An 18,141-nucleotide genomic window follows, 5' to 3' on the forward strand; every position below is an offset into this window, starting at 1 on the left:
GTAAATGTATACCTCCCCATTTTTTTTAGCTGTCTGCTCAAAATTATGAGCGGTCGGATAAGAATAGACCTTCTTTTACAATCTTTTACCAGCGCAAATACCAGCATAAGAAAGGTTGAAAGTTGAGTGTGCTGGACATAGCTGTCTACTTTAAAGCTAGGTGATTAGACATCACAGATGTTACCTTCCCCTGCATATTCTTCCAGGTGCTATTAAAATCTGATTTTTGTACTTAAGAAATGTTAAATACATCTTCAAGGATGGCTCATGCATGGACCCAAATACGAGCACCTTGATAGCATATCTACATGATTGTCTTTCTGCCTGGAACAGGAGACAGTTGGAGTAAGGAGCATACCTTGCTGTCTTGCTTTGCGTTTTATGTGCCATGGGTATCACTGGTCATGAGAATAATAAAATTAAAATTAATGTCTCTGGTTTGAAAAAACTCTCAGGTGGAATATGTCTGTAAGAAAAATGTTGACATTTTTAGAATTCTTCCATTTTTTTAATGTCAAACCACTTTTTATAAATCTATAAAAAGTTTTAATCTCTTCCAAGTTATGTTAAAATAGATTGTTCCCTTTTCCCTTCCCTTCCCTTCCCTTCCCTTCCCTTCCCTTCCCTTCCCTTCCTCTCCCCTCCCTTGGCTTTTTTTTCGTCTTCTTTTGACCTAGTATGTTTTAGTAATTCTGGAAGAACCTCTGGATTAATTTATCTTTTGACTATATTGTGCTTGGAATCAGTGATTCCCATTTTAGCTTTCACTGGCAGAAACAGCTCACATATCATGCCTTTATGAGCACAGCTGTATTGATTGGATTTTTCAGTTTGAATTATCTGTATGTTTTTAATTTTATTTCATACAAATAGATGGCTTACTTTCTCTACTTTCATACAGCTTTTAAAACCTACATTAACTGAGTAGCTTCTTACTTATGACTTAAATCGCAGAGAGTTTTTTAGACTGCATAGCTACAATTGCAGAAACTCTTCTGGCTTTTCGAAGATACAGTGGTTCCCAAGTAATTTCTTTCAAAAGCTATATTTTTTTTATTGTTAATTTTGCTGCTTCTGCCCATTTTCTTTTTTTGCCTTGTGTAATTTTCTATATAGTACATAATTAACTGTAGCTTTACTAACAGATAATTCGTAATTTGTTAGATTTCCCAGTTCGAAATCTGAAAGTCTCTGTATGATCAGAAGTTCATAACTTTTTCCATTTTAGTACTATAACAAGTATTTTTTAAACTAGTGACAATTTCCTAACTGGCAGGAATAAACGATATGTGAACCTTGTCTAAGCTTTTGCAGTCTGGAGTTATATTTCAGCCTTGGTCTGTTATGTATTTCCTGTCATACGCTCTTAGAAGCAGAATCCAGATCAGTTTACTTCCTATTACATAATCGAAGTAGATGTCACTCAAACTTAAGTATTAGTAACTATTTCCACCCATGGGAGTCACGTGCTGCTCGAGTATAAACAAAAAATATTTTCCCAGTATGTGTGAGATGATGCATCCAGGCCAGGATGTGACTGATGGGTCATATACAGAAATATATTATATTGAATATTATTTTTATATATATATCATATTGAAGTAGAGAAGACAGGAGTTGGATTCTAATCTTGAGAGCACAGAGCAACTTTAGTAAAGTTTACAGAAATGAATGTCATCATAATTTGAATTGGAATCTGTTGCATTTTCCTAATGTCAAATATTAAGCTGATGGTTGTGAATATTATCTTCAGCAATAAATGAATTAAATATTGCCACTTCCAAATTGTATGATTATGTAAAAGGATATGAATTTTGATTTTTAAAGCCTTAACTAATAGCACAGCCTAAGAACAGACTAGCTTTTCCCATCGTTGGTATTTTTTTTTCAGTAGCTTAGTATTGAGAGAGATATTAAAATGAATATATGTTATTATTGATAATGGAAAATCTTCTGCTTTGGAAAAATTTTGCTATTTATTTTTTGAGCAATGTGCAGCAACTGTGCAGACAACTCCATTAACACTGACTTGAAACCTGAGTTCTTCCATTTATAAAATATTACAAATAAGTTAAAATATAACTCCCCATCTTCCAAACATCAGAACTCTTAAAAGTATCAAATATGCAGCGCCAGATTTACATTGTTTTCTTTATTCTGGGTATTGTTATTTTTTATAACAATTACTGAATGTGAATGTTATAAAATTTTAAAGATGAGTGTGCTGGAGTACTGAAAAGGCTTATGTTGCCAAAATGGTTCAGAATTGGTCTATACAGAGTTATAATAATAAGCTTATAGAGCAGGTTGTAAAGCTGGTAACTACCATAGTTAAATATAAGGGAATAGTGGTAGAATTTAAAGGATGGTACAAAGTGGTTAATAACAAATCAGTAAGTGGATCAAAATTCTTGCAGTGAGGGAAGCCAGCACTTGGAGTTATAAAGGATGGGTTTAGCTGAACTTAATAAAACTTGTTCTTTAATGGTACAATAAGGTTTTGGATTGGTTTCATTTGAAATGTTGATTAGTTTGATGGTTTATTTTTTTTTCCAGGCATGCAGAATTTTTCATCAGCCTCAATCAATTTATTGTTAAAACTGATTAATTCTTCCAACTGGGTCACTGCCATTTTCAACTTAGCCATCAGCACTTCATTTCAGTAGACTTAAATTTGGGTGGAGTGTCAATCTCTATAAGCTAGATATTCTACTGACTGCTTTTTTTGAAGTAATTAAATCAGAATTGCAAACACTCTGGTTGGAGTTCATTTCACTTAACTTTAGTCACCTAGGCATTTATTCAACCAGAGTGAGCCAGTCGTTAGGTTTCCCTTATATTCAATGAAAAGGGTAGTAACAGAAGACATGATGAATGGAAGTCCAACCCATGACTGTAATTGTGAATACAGATGATGAGAATACCGAGAGAATGTGGTAGCACAACATATGAGATTAAAAAAGACCAAACCCAAACAAAAACCAGCAAGATCCCCTTGAATATTAAATTCTGAATTAATATTAGCTTTTACAAATTTTGTTAGTCATGTCACTACTGACTCAGCAGTGCTCAAAATCTGATTTCAATGATGTGACAATTCCAATGTAGTTTCAATGTATTTTTTTTTTCAGATTGGGGTTCCAGTTCTGTAAAAATCTGTCTTTAGTGACTGACTTAGTAATCACGTTTGTTCTTAGCCTCTATTTAAACCATGATGAAACAGGGCCTTAGTGCAAATGGGATTTTAATTACACTCCTCAGCATAATTTATGCATCTTTGCTTTTATAGGGCAATATCTTCCAGGGATCACTTCTATCTCAGTAATCCTATTTTGAGACCTCAAACAGGAAGAAGGAATTATATGACATGTGCCTTTATTCCACTTATTACACTTGGTAAAAGTGAATTAGACTTTTCCTCATTCCCAGAGACATCAGGAACTCTCATCTGCAATCAGTCTTGTTTAATTTAGCAAACAGTTTTTGCTTTTACATCCAACTATCTGCTCAGCTGATGCTGTTACTAAGAATCAGACCATTATAGTGCCAGACGCTAAGAAGAAAGCTATTGGGATTGTTCATTTATTTTTATCGTAGAACATGCAACTTTCCCTCCCTTCTGCTTCCCTCCATGGAGCCTGCCTCTGCCAGCCTCCTAGGCATTTGGAAGAATGATATTAATATGCCTGCTTTGGATGTGTGAGGGGCTATTACTTTCCCACACTGTCTTCAAGCACATACTTGTTAGTGTTCCAGTGGGATGACAAGTATACTACAGTATTGATTCTTAACCGTAAATTATGGATGGGTTGAATAGCTCCATGTTTGAATATGAATATTTACAACTAGTTCCTTCTTCTCATCAAGGGAAACGGAAGTTTGTTTTTTCTCAGTAAGATATAGCCTTATACTTAAAATATCTCTAGTAATATATTTTAATATTCTTGGATATTTTGCTATTGAATGTTGAAGTGAAATAGGCTTTAAAATTAAAAGAGGCTGATGATTTTTGTTGGTCTGATGTTTTGGTTTTTTTTTTTCTAAAGGTTAGCCTAGGTTTTTAGCAAAACCGGTAAATCCTAACACAATCCTAAATACGGTTTAATACAATATACTACATATAGTTATTTTATTGTCACATAAAGGTCTAGAAAGCATTCACAGATATTGCTTTTTGATTCAAGCCTGTTGGATAAATTTTACAAAACCCCACAGCTTTTAAAATGCCAAGTAGCCTGGGCAAATTTTAGCTGTCTTGGCCTTACACAGGGTGTATTTGTTCTGCAGGCTAGGCTCTAGTGGAAAAAAGGTAGTAAAGTGAGATTCTGAGTGTATCAGTCATCTACCTAGGTTTCATTTATTGCATACCCCTCAGTCTCTGAATACAAACATTCAGAAAAAAAATAGAGGATATTTTCTTCTTTCAGAGCGATTAACCAGTTCTTTTAAGGCTGGATAACTGAGCTCATTAGGAGCTAATTTGCCTGCAGAACTGAGTAGTTAGACCTAAAAGCAGGGAATAAGCTTGAGCCTTTCAGTGAGAGCCTTTCTGCGTCTTTCCTTTCTCTGCAAAAAAAGAAAAAATCCTAAGTCAGAGCAGAACCTTCTCACAAAGCTGTCACTATTTGTTTTTTCTTCAAATACTGAATCTTGCTCACAAGATAATGACAATAGCCTGTCGAAGTTGGTGAGGCAATACCATTTGATGGGATGATGCCCACTATCCTGCCATCCTGCTTGGAAATCGTTAAATGGCTGTTAATAAAATAAGAAAATTAATACTTTTGCAGCATTTAAGCACAGATATTTCATAAGAGTATAATTCCTGTATAGCTCATTATTTTACTGATGCTACCGCAAAGTCATTTGATTCAAATACAGCAATGTAATTAACATTCATTAAGGGTAAGTTAGAGCGGCAGACTATTCAAATCTCTAAAGCAAACACTGTACTCCACCTGTGCTCCTAACTCAAGTATGAAGCAGTACTATTTATCTGCATTTGCTACTTCACGAGCTTCTAAAACACACATGTACTGAAAAATCTCAGTCATAACTCACAGCTTACTTGGACATTAGTCCACATCCCAGCTCTGCCACTGATATGGGACAAGTCATAGGTTATGTAGCCTGTTGTTTCTTGTCTGAAAGTGGATCATACTTCTCAATCATCCTGCAGGGATGTTTTAAGACTGAATTTGCGCATTTGCAAAGCTTTTTGCAGTCCTTGGCTTACTGAGTGGAACTGGAATGCAGACGCGTGTGCCAAATATTCCTACTATCCTACAGCAAGAGGGGAAAGATTTTTCCCATGCCAACTTCTCCACTCTGGGACAACTGGCTGCTGAGTCAGGGGTTGATGTGGCATATACTGAGGACAAGGCAGACAAAATGCAATCAGGAAAGCAGTTACTCTAGTGCTGTAGAAAAACAAAACTAAGCCTCCCATTAAAAGCAGAATCTCTGTAAGGAAAAGAAGAACATAACCCTTTCTCAGAAGACTCTTTGACAAGCTGTTGTATTGATAGCTGATTCTGGCAGCTGGGAACTGCAGAATTTTAATGAAGCATTGGTACAAGAACAGTCTGAACAGGTTGATTATGACTGACTGAAGTCTACAGTGCATGATATCAAGATACGTTATCTGTCTGTAGCATTTGTTCTTAGATTGACCTTGTTGCTCACTTGCCGTTTTTTTTTTATTATTTTCCCCCTTTTTCCTTCTTCCCTCCTTTTCTGTCTTTCTCTCTTTCATTCACTAGTTCTTATTTGCCTAATTAAGTTCAAATGTGCTGAGATCCAGATAATAAAAGGTGTTGAATATGTTCCTAAAGTGTGCCTGTTGCTCTCCTATTATTTGTTACTAGACACATGCAGCTGTTACTACAGTAGGCTATGTTCTTATCCGCTGGTTACATAAATGGGATTTATACAGGGAACTAGAAGCAGCTTAGAAGAAAATCCTTGTGCACAGTCTGACTCAGGGTAAGGAAAGGCTGAGCAACCTTTCTGTATCTGACAGAGAGAAGGGAGATTGATGGCTTCACTCAGGGCTCACTTAAGTCACTATTCCCCAGCTGATTCCCTGGGCTGAGAACAGGCAGCGTTCCTCACCCACTGCTTGCCTATAAAAGCATAGGTATGAGCAGTGCTTGCTTTCTAGCTTGAAGCACATGATGGAATTCATATGACTGACTAAAAACGCTGCCGGCAACCTTTATTTACTCAAGTGCTGCCTTTTTTTTTTGTTTGTTTCTTAGTCTGGTACTGCGTCTTTCACATGAACATCATCACACATGCCTGTTTTTGCACTTTCTACCATATTTACTTCTTTGCAGCCCATAATAATATCTGAGAACTCTGGAAAGGCATTTTGCTTGTCATCGCTTCATTCCCCCCTCTTCTGCTTCTTCCCTTGTCAACATTTATATCCACCAATCTAATATGCTGTTTTGTTTTGATTGCTAATGGATTTTGCACTTGTCTGTGCAAATCTATTAGATTAGAGCTAGGTATGTGAAAGTGCTAGATTGCTTTAGTTCCGTTTCAGAGATATCGAGTGCAGATTTTACCAGAGAAAATTGCTTCAGCTCCTGAGATATTATGGGATATTGGTAATATTAGATTTAATGTTTCTGATAAAATGAATATTTTTTATATTCCTTTGGTGCAAACATGTATTTTTTTTTTCTTTTGTCACCTTTTATTAACTGAAGCTAAAATTGGCTATCATGATCATAAATGAACATTAGGGAAGCTATTATTAACTCTGCTCTGTGGGATAAACAGGAGGTGTGAGATACAATGATCCAGGCTCTTTGTGACAGCAAAAAGTCTAATGGAAGTTAGCAGCAGACAGGGCCATGTAGTGGGCTCTGCAGCAGTTTGCCTCTAGACTGAGGCATAGGAGCAGCCAGAGCCCTTTTGCTATTCTTCTTAATGCCCTCCTAGTTTACTGTGAAACCTTTGAAGAGAGCGGAACACTGTCAGAGCCTGTTCTGCTGCCCTAAAGGGGTGGATATAATGGGATCTTTCCAAAACACCGATGCCTTAGTGACATGAACTTTCAGCAGTCTTCCAACTAATGTGGTGGCAGTGATTTTTCAAAGTGTTTTTGTATTATTTTTAGGAAAACGAGTGCTTCCTCAATAAATTGATAATCCCTTTCCATTTTTATGGAAAGCAATGCCTTGATGTTTTGTGACATTTTAAAAGTTTATAATACAGATAGAAGTGTTGTGATATAAATATGAAATATGAAAACAAATATGCTCAAACCTTTGAAGTGTAATAAAACAATAGTTAACCTTTTATTTTTTTTTTTTTATTATTTTTTTTTTAGGAAATAACCTAAAGTTTTCTCTGATGAGCAGAACAACAGCTTTCTGGGGCAGATAGCAAACTGTTGTTTACTGTCACGCAGTTCACAGAAACAAATTGCTGCTTTTCATGCTAATTTGAGGTTTTGTGCTTTTGAAGGCCATCAGTTGTCACTATGGGTGTTGTAAGGTATTATGGGCTCTCTGAGATACTCTTCCTTTTAATGAGTCCTGATCCAGCAAAACAAACTGGTATTTAACTTCTTTGCCAAAATTAAGTCTCAGCAACCAGAATTGTCTATACTTGTCCATCTTCTACCTGCAGGCCCATGCAGAAACGAAGTACATGCCAGAGGTTCTTTCTGGGCGTGCATATAAAAAAATTTATATGCTGTATGTACAGAACAATAGATACTATTGCCAGCAGAAAATCTATATTATCTGATGCAGAAGTCAAACTACCTGGGCTTTTGTAACATTGCATAGGAGTGAGATGTGTTAGTGCTTGATTTAGCTTCCCTATGGAGTCTGCCAATATCAGGGTAATGTCTAGAGTCAGCTTCAGTAAAGTGGAGAGTCAGAAGTACAGTGGATTTCTATCACAGGGCTGGCCTAGTGACAGATAATTTTAAAAGCAACACTTTGCCAGTTTTGTGGAATATATTGCACACAGTACTACATGGTGTTTACCCTGAAAGTACTCAAGGCGCTATCCCAAGAGATTAATACAAGCTGACACAGTTCATTTTTTTTAGTTTTTGTTAAGGTAATCATATCACTCCCACTGGTAATGCAGTTTGCTACGAGAAATTGGAATATGCCATAAGTAGCACGGAAGAAATCACATAGAGACTAGCTGCTAATCATTAGCATAACAGCAACCCACACACTGTTATCATCCACAGCTTTTGATACTGGTGTGGCAGGAGACCAATCAGGAGTAACAAGTTGCTGAAGTGCCTAAGAAAGAAACAGGGAGGAATGAGAAATTTTAGTTCAAGCTATCTGTGTAGGCTGGACTACATAGAAAAAAACCACAGCGGACTCCAGCTCTGTGTTTAATAGTAGAGGGATTTGATACTAGAAAAATCTCAGAATTACAAAATGGATTCTTGCTACTTTATGTTTTCTAAAAACATTTTACAGAATGTAGAAAGCTGAAGTTTTTAGATGCCAGGATGATAATAACAGTATGAAATTTATTTCTGGCTTTAGGAGTTTTATGTGGATTTCCTGTGATTTCTTGAGCTGCCTGAACGTGTTGGTTGCACCTCTCATAACTCCTATAAGATATCACTCTGGTGGCATGTATTATGGCAAATTCTAAATCAGAGAATAGCTGTGGAAAGTTTGTGAGGTTATTCGTGAAAGACTTCCTGATGTCTTCTGACATGTTGAAACAGAGCAATAGTAGTACCATCAAGCTTCACCTTGTTCCTGCAAGTAATATCAACATAACTAAATGAAGATGAAAAATTTTAAAATAGGAGTACAATATGGGATTGTAAGATTTTGTATTTATTTTATGGATACACTGGGAATTTTAAATCTCTGCTTAGAACTCACCTTTTTGATGCTCTTATTTGATAAGCAGCAAATATCAACAAGGTCAAAAAGTGGATAATGACAGCACATGACAAAAAAAAATGTAATGAATTTACTCCTCACTGTTGTTGCTGATGATTTTTCTGAGATGCCAGTAAATCTTGGTAACACATTGACATTTACTGATAATTTACTGTAATTTTCTTCTGTTGTTTCCTGTAAGTCAAATTTCCACAATTGATTTTTTTTTCTGTTTCATTCCTGTACTAAATCCATGCTGTAGAAAGTAGAACTACGTAAATTAACCCACACAAACACATCACTTCCCTATAAGTGACTAATTGCAAATACAACTTCAGTGACTGAGATCAGTAATTTGTAACGGTTGTCAGATACCGAATGGGATATTACAAATATTCTTCCACAAGTTTTTTGCAGAACAGATTTTGCTTTCAAAAACAGGTACTTGCGGTTCTGTGGCCCCGTAAAGCTGGACATTTGTCTCTGCTCTGAGGATTCTTTCTAATCCCTGCAGATAATGATTGAATACTGTAGTTTTCTAAACCAAAACCAAACCAAACCAAAAGCAAGCTGTTTAAAACCTTGCGTCTTCTTTTCTCTTTTAGCCTAATTGGAGAAGAGACAGAGATCAAATATGCCACCAGCAACAGCAGCACCAGAGTACCCACCTCCAGATGGAGGTTGGGGATGGGTTGTGGTCTTTGGCGCTTTTATCTCCATTGGATTTTCCTATGCATTCCCGAAAGCCATCACAGTATTCTTCAAAGAAATACAAGAAATCTTCCACACATCATATAGTGAGATAGCTTGGATATCATCGATAATGTTGGCTGTCATGTATGCAGGAGGTAAGATATTTGTTAAATTTGCAAATATCATAAGTGGTTTTATTTTTCTAAGGTCTTAAAGTATTTAATTGCTGCCTGATTTTATTGTTATTACCCGAAGGATTTATCAAAACACAGGCACTACTGGTAGCCACATCATCATTAAAGCACTGTTTACTTTCTTTTTTAAAGCATTCTCTATTCTCTTCCTTTTTATTTTCCCCTTAGGGCCTTTTGTTTGTTCCTGTGCCTAATTCTGTTTAGCAATCTTACCCCAAATTTAGTTTCTGAGAGTCAACAGTTTCCAACAAATCAATGTCCATGTAACTTCTCCTGGGGCTGCAGGTACATTTGGTCAGTTTCCACTGCCTCTGTGAGATCTCTCAGGAGGTCAGACGATGAGGCTTAAACACAGAAAATTATAATAGCAATGAGGGTTCATTAGTCAAACAAAGATATTCCTTTGTAGAGGGGGGTTTTGTGTCTTGTCTTTAGTTCCCCTAAAATAAAATCCTACTTTCCATTTAGGCCAAGAGTGATGTTTCCTATGTGTCATCTGTATGACAGCTATTATGTAGAAAATATTAGCTTTGGGACTGAAATGAACAGTGAATATAAATTCTCTGATATATTTTTTTCTTGTGAGAAAGCAACTAAAGAGCATGACAGATGAAAAAGACTTTTAAAGTATAAAGCCGTGTTTAAGTACTAAGGGCCAAACCTGCTTTGGTAGGTTTTGTGTCCATCAGATTCTAAGACTTAGGGTTTGCTTGATTTCTTCATTCTTTCAGATTATTTATTTTTTTAAGTATTGGTGGGAGCTAGCTGTGACTTAGGCAAAAGACTTTTTCAGGCAAGTTCTGAGGTTTGAGTAAGAGGCTATGTTATTTTATAATTATTTTATAATAGGCCTGACATTGCCCTTTCTTTGAATGTTACAAGGTAATGATTTGCACCATATCAGACTGTTTGCAATGATGAGGCAATCAAATGCATGCAGTTACGTATATGTGCGTGTATGTATATATACAAATGTATAAATGTATATACATAGAAACAGAAAATATTGTGCCAGTAGCACAATGAGATTCAATATCTTTGGTCACTGAAGAGCACCACTCCAATATTTTTCAGAAGTGTTGTCTGTGTAATAGTAAAGTGTGGTATTACCAGCTCCAGTAAGCAACCTATTGAAGGAAGCGTGAAGTCTTGTTTTGATCTCTGATTTCAACCCACCTACATTTTGACACCTAAATGACCCTACATCCTTTAGCAGTCAGGGAAGAGCGGTATGTACCTACAGAGAGGAAACAGGTTACCTGGGTGGTTCTCTCTAGCTGTTTTTCCCTTCTGACTGTAAAAATGAACCTGCAGTCAGCATAGCATTAGCTCAAGCACCTCAGGTAAATATTTTTCAGTTAATGGGATAGTAAAATGCATTCTTCTTTCAAATGCTGGGGGAGATGGGGACCTTATAAAGGCATCTTGATGGGTGGTGTCAATATCAACAAAAGCTTGCTGTTCAGATATTTTGATCCCTTTTTTATTCACATAGTAGTAGAAAATCATGACTTATTCATATACTAGTGGAGAATCCTACAGGATTTTATAGGACCGGCAACTGTAACTGATTCACCAAAATACAACAGGTGAAGAAGTATCTTGAACTAATACAATCAAGAGTGAAGTAAAAGAGCAGATATGTCCCATCACAATCAGGTCCCCTCTAATGTAGTCAGTTCTGAAGGCTGCAACAGCATTCACACTGTGGAGTATAGATGTGTAACTGTTGAGGCCCCTGAACAAGGGCTGGACTCATCTGTAACAAGGGAAAAACACAAGTGTTGAAATGCTGGAGTTTGTTTCTGCATTCCCTATGCTGTGACTTTTTACCTGGACCCTTTTTCACCACTTTTTCCAATGAAAGTTATATTTTCTAAAGGCAGATTTACTTTATAGCACAGGTACTTTTGTTTTACTCTTTGAATAACATTTAATTTATGCCATTTCTGTCATCCATTTCTGCTATTATTCTGACAACCGTGTTCAACAAGTTTTATTAGCACTACAGGTGCAAATCGTAAAATCATAGAAAGGTTAGGGTTAGAAAGGACCTTAAGATCATCCAGTTCCAATCCCCCTGCTGTGGGCAGGGACACCTCACACTAAACCAAGTCACCCAAGGCTCTGTCCAACCTGGCCTTGAACGCCACCAGGGATGGAGCATTCAAAACTTCCTTGGGCAACCTGTTCCAGTGCCTCACCACCGTCATAGTAAAGAACAGTGTTTCCTTATACCTAATCTATAAACTTCCCCTATTTAAGTTTTAACCCGTTACCCCTTGTCCTATCACTACAGTCCCTAATGAAGTCCCTCCCCAGCATCCCTATAGGCCCCTTTCAGATACTGGAAGGCTGCTATGAGGTCTCCACGCAGCCTTCTCTTCTCCAGGATGAACAGCCCCAACTTTCTCAGCCTGTTCTCATATGGGAGGTGCTCCAGTCCCCTGCTCATCCTCGTGGTCCTCCTCTGTACTTGTTCCAACAGTTCCATGTCCTTTTTATGTTCAGGACACCAGAACTGCACACAATACTCCAGGTGAGGTCTCACAAGAGCAGAGTAGAGGGGCAGGATCACCTCCTTTGACCTGCTGGTCATGCTCCTTTTGATGCAGCCCAGGATACAGTTGGCTTTCTGGGCTGCAAGCGCACACTGAAGCCGGCTCATGTTCATTTTCTCATCAACCAACACCCCCAAGTCCTTCTCCGCAGGTCTGCTCTGAATCTCTTCTCTGCCCAACCTGTAGCTGTGCCTGGGATTGCTCCGACCCAGGTGTAGGACCTTGCACTTGGCTTGTTTAAACTTCACGAGGTTGGCATCAGCGCACCTTACAAGCATGTCAAGGTCCCTCTGGATGGCATTCCTTCCCTCCAGCGTATCAACTGAACCACACAGCTTGATGCTGAGAGTACACTCAAACCTACTGTCCTTGTTGCCTACAAAGGTATTGAACAAGACTGGTCCCAACACCCATCCATGAATGCTACAGTCCCTGATAAAGAGTCCCTCTCCAGCGTCCTTGTAGGCACCCTTCATATACTGGTAGTCTGGATGTTTAGGTGTGGTCATTTTTATCTGTTCAATGAACACAGCTTTTCATGTACAATACAAAGCATTCAGTGCTTCTGCATTTTCTCTAATACTACTTTTTACTGTTCTGGGTACCAGCATACTAAGTTCATGTGTACGTTGACATTAACAATTACGAAATGATTTACGGTTCATCTTGCTAACACCTACTCCAGTCACTATGAAGATTATCAGTACAGAAACACTAGGCAAAGTTGTTTAGGTATCTTGTTACAGACTTGTGGTTTTAAAATGCTGAGAATGACAACCCTGCCTGATATAAACACTCTTTGAAGCCATAGCTTCTCTAGAACTACTTCCTAAAAAATAGGCCATTTAGACAATCACTGGCAAAATATGAAATAGCAATCAGGAAAAACATTTCTGAAGGAAGTCATTCCATTGTTTTTACTGTCTCAAGGTGGTTTGATTCCTTAGCATTTGATGTGCTGTAATGTGAAATATGCGTTTAGACCATGAGTACAAGGTGCATTGTTTACTATGAAGTGTTATAGGTATGTCTGTGACAAACTTTGTTCATCTTACTGCTAATTAAGGTAACCTGAAAACATCTAAGATCTGTCATCCTCATTAGAGTTTAGCATTCAACCTATTAGTCATCACAGTGGGGTCAGTGAATAAGTTGGAGTCTGTGCAGACACTCTTTGCTTTAGAGGCTGCAGCCTCTTGCAGTAATTAGCTGGCATCTGTGTTTCAGTAACAAGGTATTAACTTACCTTTCAATTCCTGGGGAAAAAAAAAAACAACTAAACTAAAAACCTAATAAAAAGCATCCAGTAAGGAGCTAGAAGAATGTTAATTATGTTTATCACTTACTTCATACTTAGAATAAATGGCATTAAATTATAGCAGACCATCTGGCAATCCATATGGTCTCCTGCAGTCCTGGTTAATTCCAGCAAACAGGTCAAGCACAGCATTCACCCTGTTAGGAAAGCACTAGGCAGAGGTGGCAAATCTGATAAATCAAATCAATATGAAACTCTTTTCCCTTCTCTGTCTGGCATAATATTCACTTTCATACTGGAGTTTGTGATTGTTTTTGTTTAATGTTTTTTTTTTTGGTTGTTTGTTTTCTTAAGCTCTCTCTTCCCTCCGCACACCCCCCTCTTATCTCCTGGATGTTTGTAAGAGTTTACTAAAAAGCCATCCCAAAAAGCAAGATCCTGTGATGTGATCAAGGTTACAGGTACTGCATGGACTCCACTGTTCATCCCATGCTTGAAAAAAGCATCCTCTGGAGAAGCACAATAGTTCAGTCTCCATGGCAACTCCTTCTTCTGTCTCTCTTGAGCAGAGACTGTTGATTGTATTATATTAAGGGTGGTGGTTTTGTGATGGACTCCTACACCCGAGGGACTACGAATGAGACCACCAAAATTTTGTTACTGGAGGACAGGCGCTGGGATAAAATAGAATTATGTGCATTATTCTGACAGGACAACCTGTGTTTCTTTATGTTTACAAAAATATATTTATAAAGCATGTGCGCATGTATATATTCTTATGTACGCAAACTATGTATTCACGTACTTATAGAATCGTATTTATTCTCTAACACACAAACATTAAGAAACTCAAGGAAAAGATCAAATACGTTTGACCTCAAGTTCCTCGTTCATTCTTCTCTTCTTCAAAACTTCACCTTTCGCTTTGCACAGTGTTAAGAGCCAAAGGTGGTTAGAGAGCTTCTTATCAGAGCTTGATCTGTTTCCAGTAAAAATGTTTTCATTGCTCTCAGTATAGGTTTGATAGGAGCCTTAGTGGCAGCTATGAAAGCCATGTGACAGGTCTGGTGATTTCAGACACAGCTGACCTTGAGTTTTAGATTTCCTTAGGGAAAAAGCAGTTGGTTTATTCACTGGTCTTGAAGTCTTTTTCTGTCATTTTTTTCAAGGACAATTTCAGATTTGGGTTTGGTTTTTGCTCTTCTAGGGTTTTTTGTTGTTTTTTTTAATGTTATTTGGCTTTGTTTTTGTTTTGCATGTGATTATAGATGTGGTTATAGAGATTAGCTTGACAGATGATTCTGTGATAAATCCTTCAAGCCATACCCATCTGTGAAATGTGGTATAGCCTTGCTGATCTGAAGTTCACAAAAAAAAAGGTTAGTTTAAATTCTAGATGATATTTCTAAGTAAATAGTTTTAAGAGCACCTTCAAAAAGCATATTTGGAAAGGTGCTATATAAGTGTGAGTAGTGGCCATTAACGATTTTTCAAAGCACACTTAATTAAGCATTTAATAACTTCCTCTCCTTCTATATTTCTTAAGTTATTCAAGTTTGAGTTTAAGTATTTCCAAAGAGGAGCAAACCCTTAAAGGATTTTTCATGTGACAAGACAAAAATAACCTATAGACAAGTTCCCGTTTTGATTTTCCAAATATTAATTTGGAAAATAACATATCATATGGTATGTTCAAAATATTTGTGATTTTATCTCAGTGGGTGTTTCAGTGATATTGCTGCGAAGATGAAATGGCGCGTACCATGGAGATGACAGTTGTGAAATCCTTGTAACACAAACAACAGATGGTTATGGATTTTTACTTTTGGACGGGAGCTGGACTCCTACACTTTTCTTCCTCCCTGGTAACATTTTCTTATTTTGGTTTTACAAATACTGGCACAAGACATTCAGTGGCCATGGATAAAGAGATGAAGAAGCTTTCTTATTCCTATGACCTCTGTTCTTTGTTGTCAGGGACAAATGTTTTTCTCCATCATATGCAAAATGTTGAATTTTAATAACCTCATTTAGAGTGTCCTTGAAAGCAGAACTTACCAACTTTCTGAATGCCTCATGGGCATAAGGGAATACTTCATATTTAGCCTAAAATATACGTAAAACATCTATTGCAAGTTAATTTGAGACATAGATAAAGTAAAAGAAGGCATAACATAACAAGGTGACAGAAGAACGGAGCAGTTTGAATCTTACTAACAAGTGGAGATAAATACAAAAAAGAGATATCAATAGCAACAAAAATATTACAAATTTACAGTAGTTCAGTTTTTAAAAACAGAAGACCTGAATACTAAGGAAGCCTGATAAAGCTTCCTAAGGGTAATACAGCCACTTCTTAATGTTTCTTGGAAGGTTCTGAGATTCAGTAAAACTGTACCTGGTAGGGCAGTGTTCTGCAGTAGCAATGCCTGTTTTAAAGGCAGGCCTTCCCTAAAGTTTAGAAAACACTCTTTAAAATCATCATGGGAAGAAAGATGGTAAAAAGCTGAACTGTTGTAGACGGTTTTATACATAGATGGTTTTATACTTTTATTTCCAAACAGCTTTCTTGTCCTATCTACAGGAGCAAGCTGGTATTTTACTTAGCAACTTTCTATGTTTGGCTGAACATATAAGACCTAACTGTTAAATATTCAGTGCCTTTTGTCAAGTTTTCACGAAATTTAGTTTTTACTGGGATCTACTGAGCTACGCTCAGGAAGCCAGTTTCAAAGTTAAGGGCATGTGCTCACTGAGAGAAATAAGGGTTGGTATTTTCTATCTTTTATTGTATACTTACGTTAATTTTGAGTAATTGTCAGAAAGACATTATGCAATGAAGAAGTGCTGCTACGAACCTCTTTGCAAAGAAGTATCCAAAACATAGGTTATTTGTAATGAATTGATGCATAGCATAGAAATATTTGCGGTAATTTAAATTTAGTTAACTCAAACCCTTTACTAAAACAGTTCTTATTTGCATATAAGTAGGCAATGTGGATTACCTACAGAACATTAGTGAAGTAGTTAAGTAGGCTTTGTGCTTTGATCTTCATTTGGTTTTATACTGAGGGATTTCTGTAAGTAATCAATATTGATGGCTTTTTTATCTGAAAAAAAGATTCTTTTTTCTCTCCCACTTCGTTTCAAGTAATGGGCCAAAGTCGAACAATAATAAATAACATGCATCATAAAATACATTTTCTAAGAGGCTTAAACTTTGGGTTTGTTTGAGAAAGTTATCAAGGGACAAACAGAGGCCTTTGATATGTTCATTGAGCTTGTAAATCTTTGACTAAAGAATGCTTATTTTCTGTGTACTAATAATGTTGGATTAGTTCCCATATAGTTTTTCATATCACTGGATCATACAATGGTTGTATTTGTGATGTGTGTCGGGTAATTCAAAGGTAATGAAACAATGGTCTTGCACAACTGGAAACCATGAGATATTTAAGCAGATACCGGAGAAGTACTGTGTGGAAGGAAAAGCTTTTGTATAACATTGTAGTCACACCAGCACTTCAAATAAAATAATAAACCCAGCACTTTACAAAGACCTTATTATAGAATTTTACTGGTCCATTGTTTTGGAATGTCTAAGAACTATTCCCTTGTTTATTTTGAAGGGTATATTCAAGGAAAACAGAGTTGCACTGATATGTTTAGAAAATATTCTAAGCCAGTATCAAATGGCAACAGCTGAGACTTTTACTGCAGTACATGAAGACATGTAAATCTATATTTATTAACAGAGGTAAGTGGACCAGGGACTTAGTGATGGGTTTATGCTGATGCCAGGAGAGCAACAGAAATCAAAGAATGAGGTGGTTTTGAATTGTCTTTTATAATTACTTTAAACATTATTTTAATTGATCAGCTAGCTTTGAATTTTTTTTTTGCAGAGGTCACATGTGAGATGTAGAGGAACATAGGTAGGAAGAGTTTTTAATGAGTCAAAACCTTTTCATGTAACAGTGATATTCTATTAAGATTGCTAATGTCAAAGAGCACAAAAAACTTTGCATCTTCATCAGGTAACACATGTTGGCGCATAAAACCAAAAGGAAAGGTTACCTTTCTTTTCCACAAATGTTGGAAGGGGGTTTTTAATTGTCACGAAACAGTTAATCATTTTCAGTGCAGTGTTACCTGACTTTTGTTCAGGCAAATATGTACTACGACTAGACAACCAAATGGAAGAATGTGATTAAAATAGGCGACTGTATTGTGAAATAATACATTGATTTCCTCATCCAGTTCAAACACTTCTAGTAACACTTCCTCACTGATGATGGGAACATGTGCCCTGTTTGGTTTTCTATGTATGCTGCTTTGAACCACTTATTGTTAAATGCTTTGACTTTTAGAAAATTTTGAAAGGAGTAGTGCTACCCTTTTTAACAATAGTAGCTAGGGATTATATGGCCAGGATTCCTATTTCGTCTTTCTTAGCCTAGGCACCTACATTTGATCCAGTTGTGTAGACATCTGTTGTCAGTCAGTGAAATCAGGAATTTCTCATTCATCCCTTCCCAAGTTAAATGTTC

General features: G+C 36.9%; 1 protein-coding gene across 4 annotated transcripts in view; it reads left to right on the forward strand.

The window, feature by feature from the left end:
• The window catches only part of SLC16A7 (solute carrier family 16 member 7), a 75,978-nt gene that overhangs the window by 33,917 nt on the left and 23,920 nt on the right, over nt 1-18,141 (forward strand). For all 4 annotated transcript variants that reach the window (XM_061467818.1, XM_061467817.1, XM_061467819.1 and 1 more), the window contains one exon: nt 9,491-9,733. In XM_061467818.1, the coding sequence (XP_061323802.1) occupies nt 9,520-9,733 (214 nt within the window). In that variant the 5' untranslated portion in view covers nt 9,491-9,519. The remainder of the gene's footprint in view (nt 1-9,490; nt 9,734-18,141) is intronic.

The sequence above is a fragment of the Pezoporus flaviventris genome, unplaced genomic scaffold (genome assembly GCF_033815535.1).
Source record: "Pezoporus flaviventris isolate CSIRO_AGI_PZ_B2104156 unplaced genomic scaffold, CSIRO_AGI_Pfla_v1 ptg000045l, whole genome shotgun sequence".
NCBI classification, from domain to species: domain Eukaryota; kingdom Metazoa; phylum Chordata; class Aves; order Psittaciformes; family Psittacidae; genus Pezoporus; species Pezoporus flaviventris.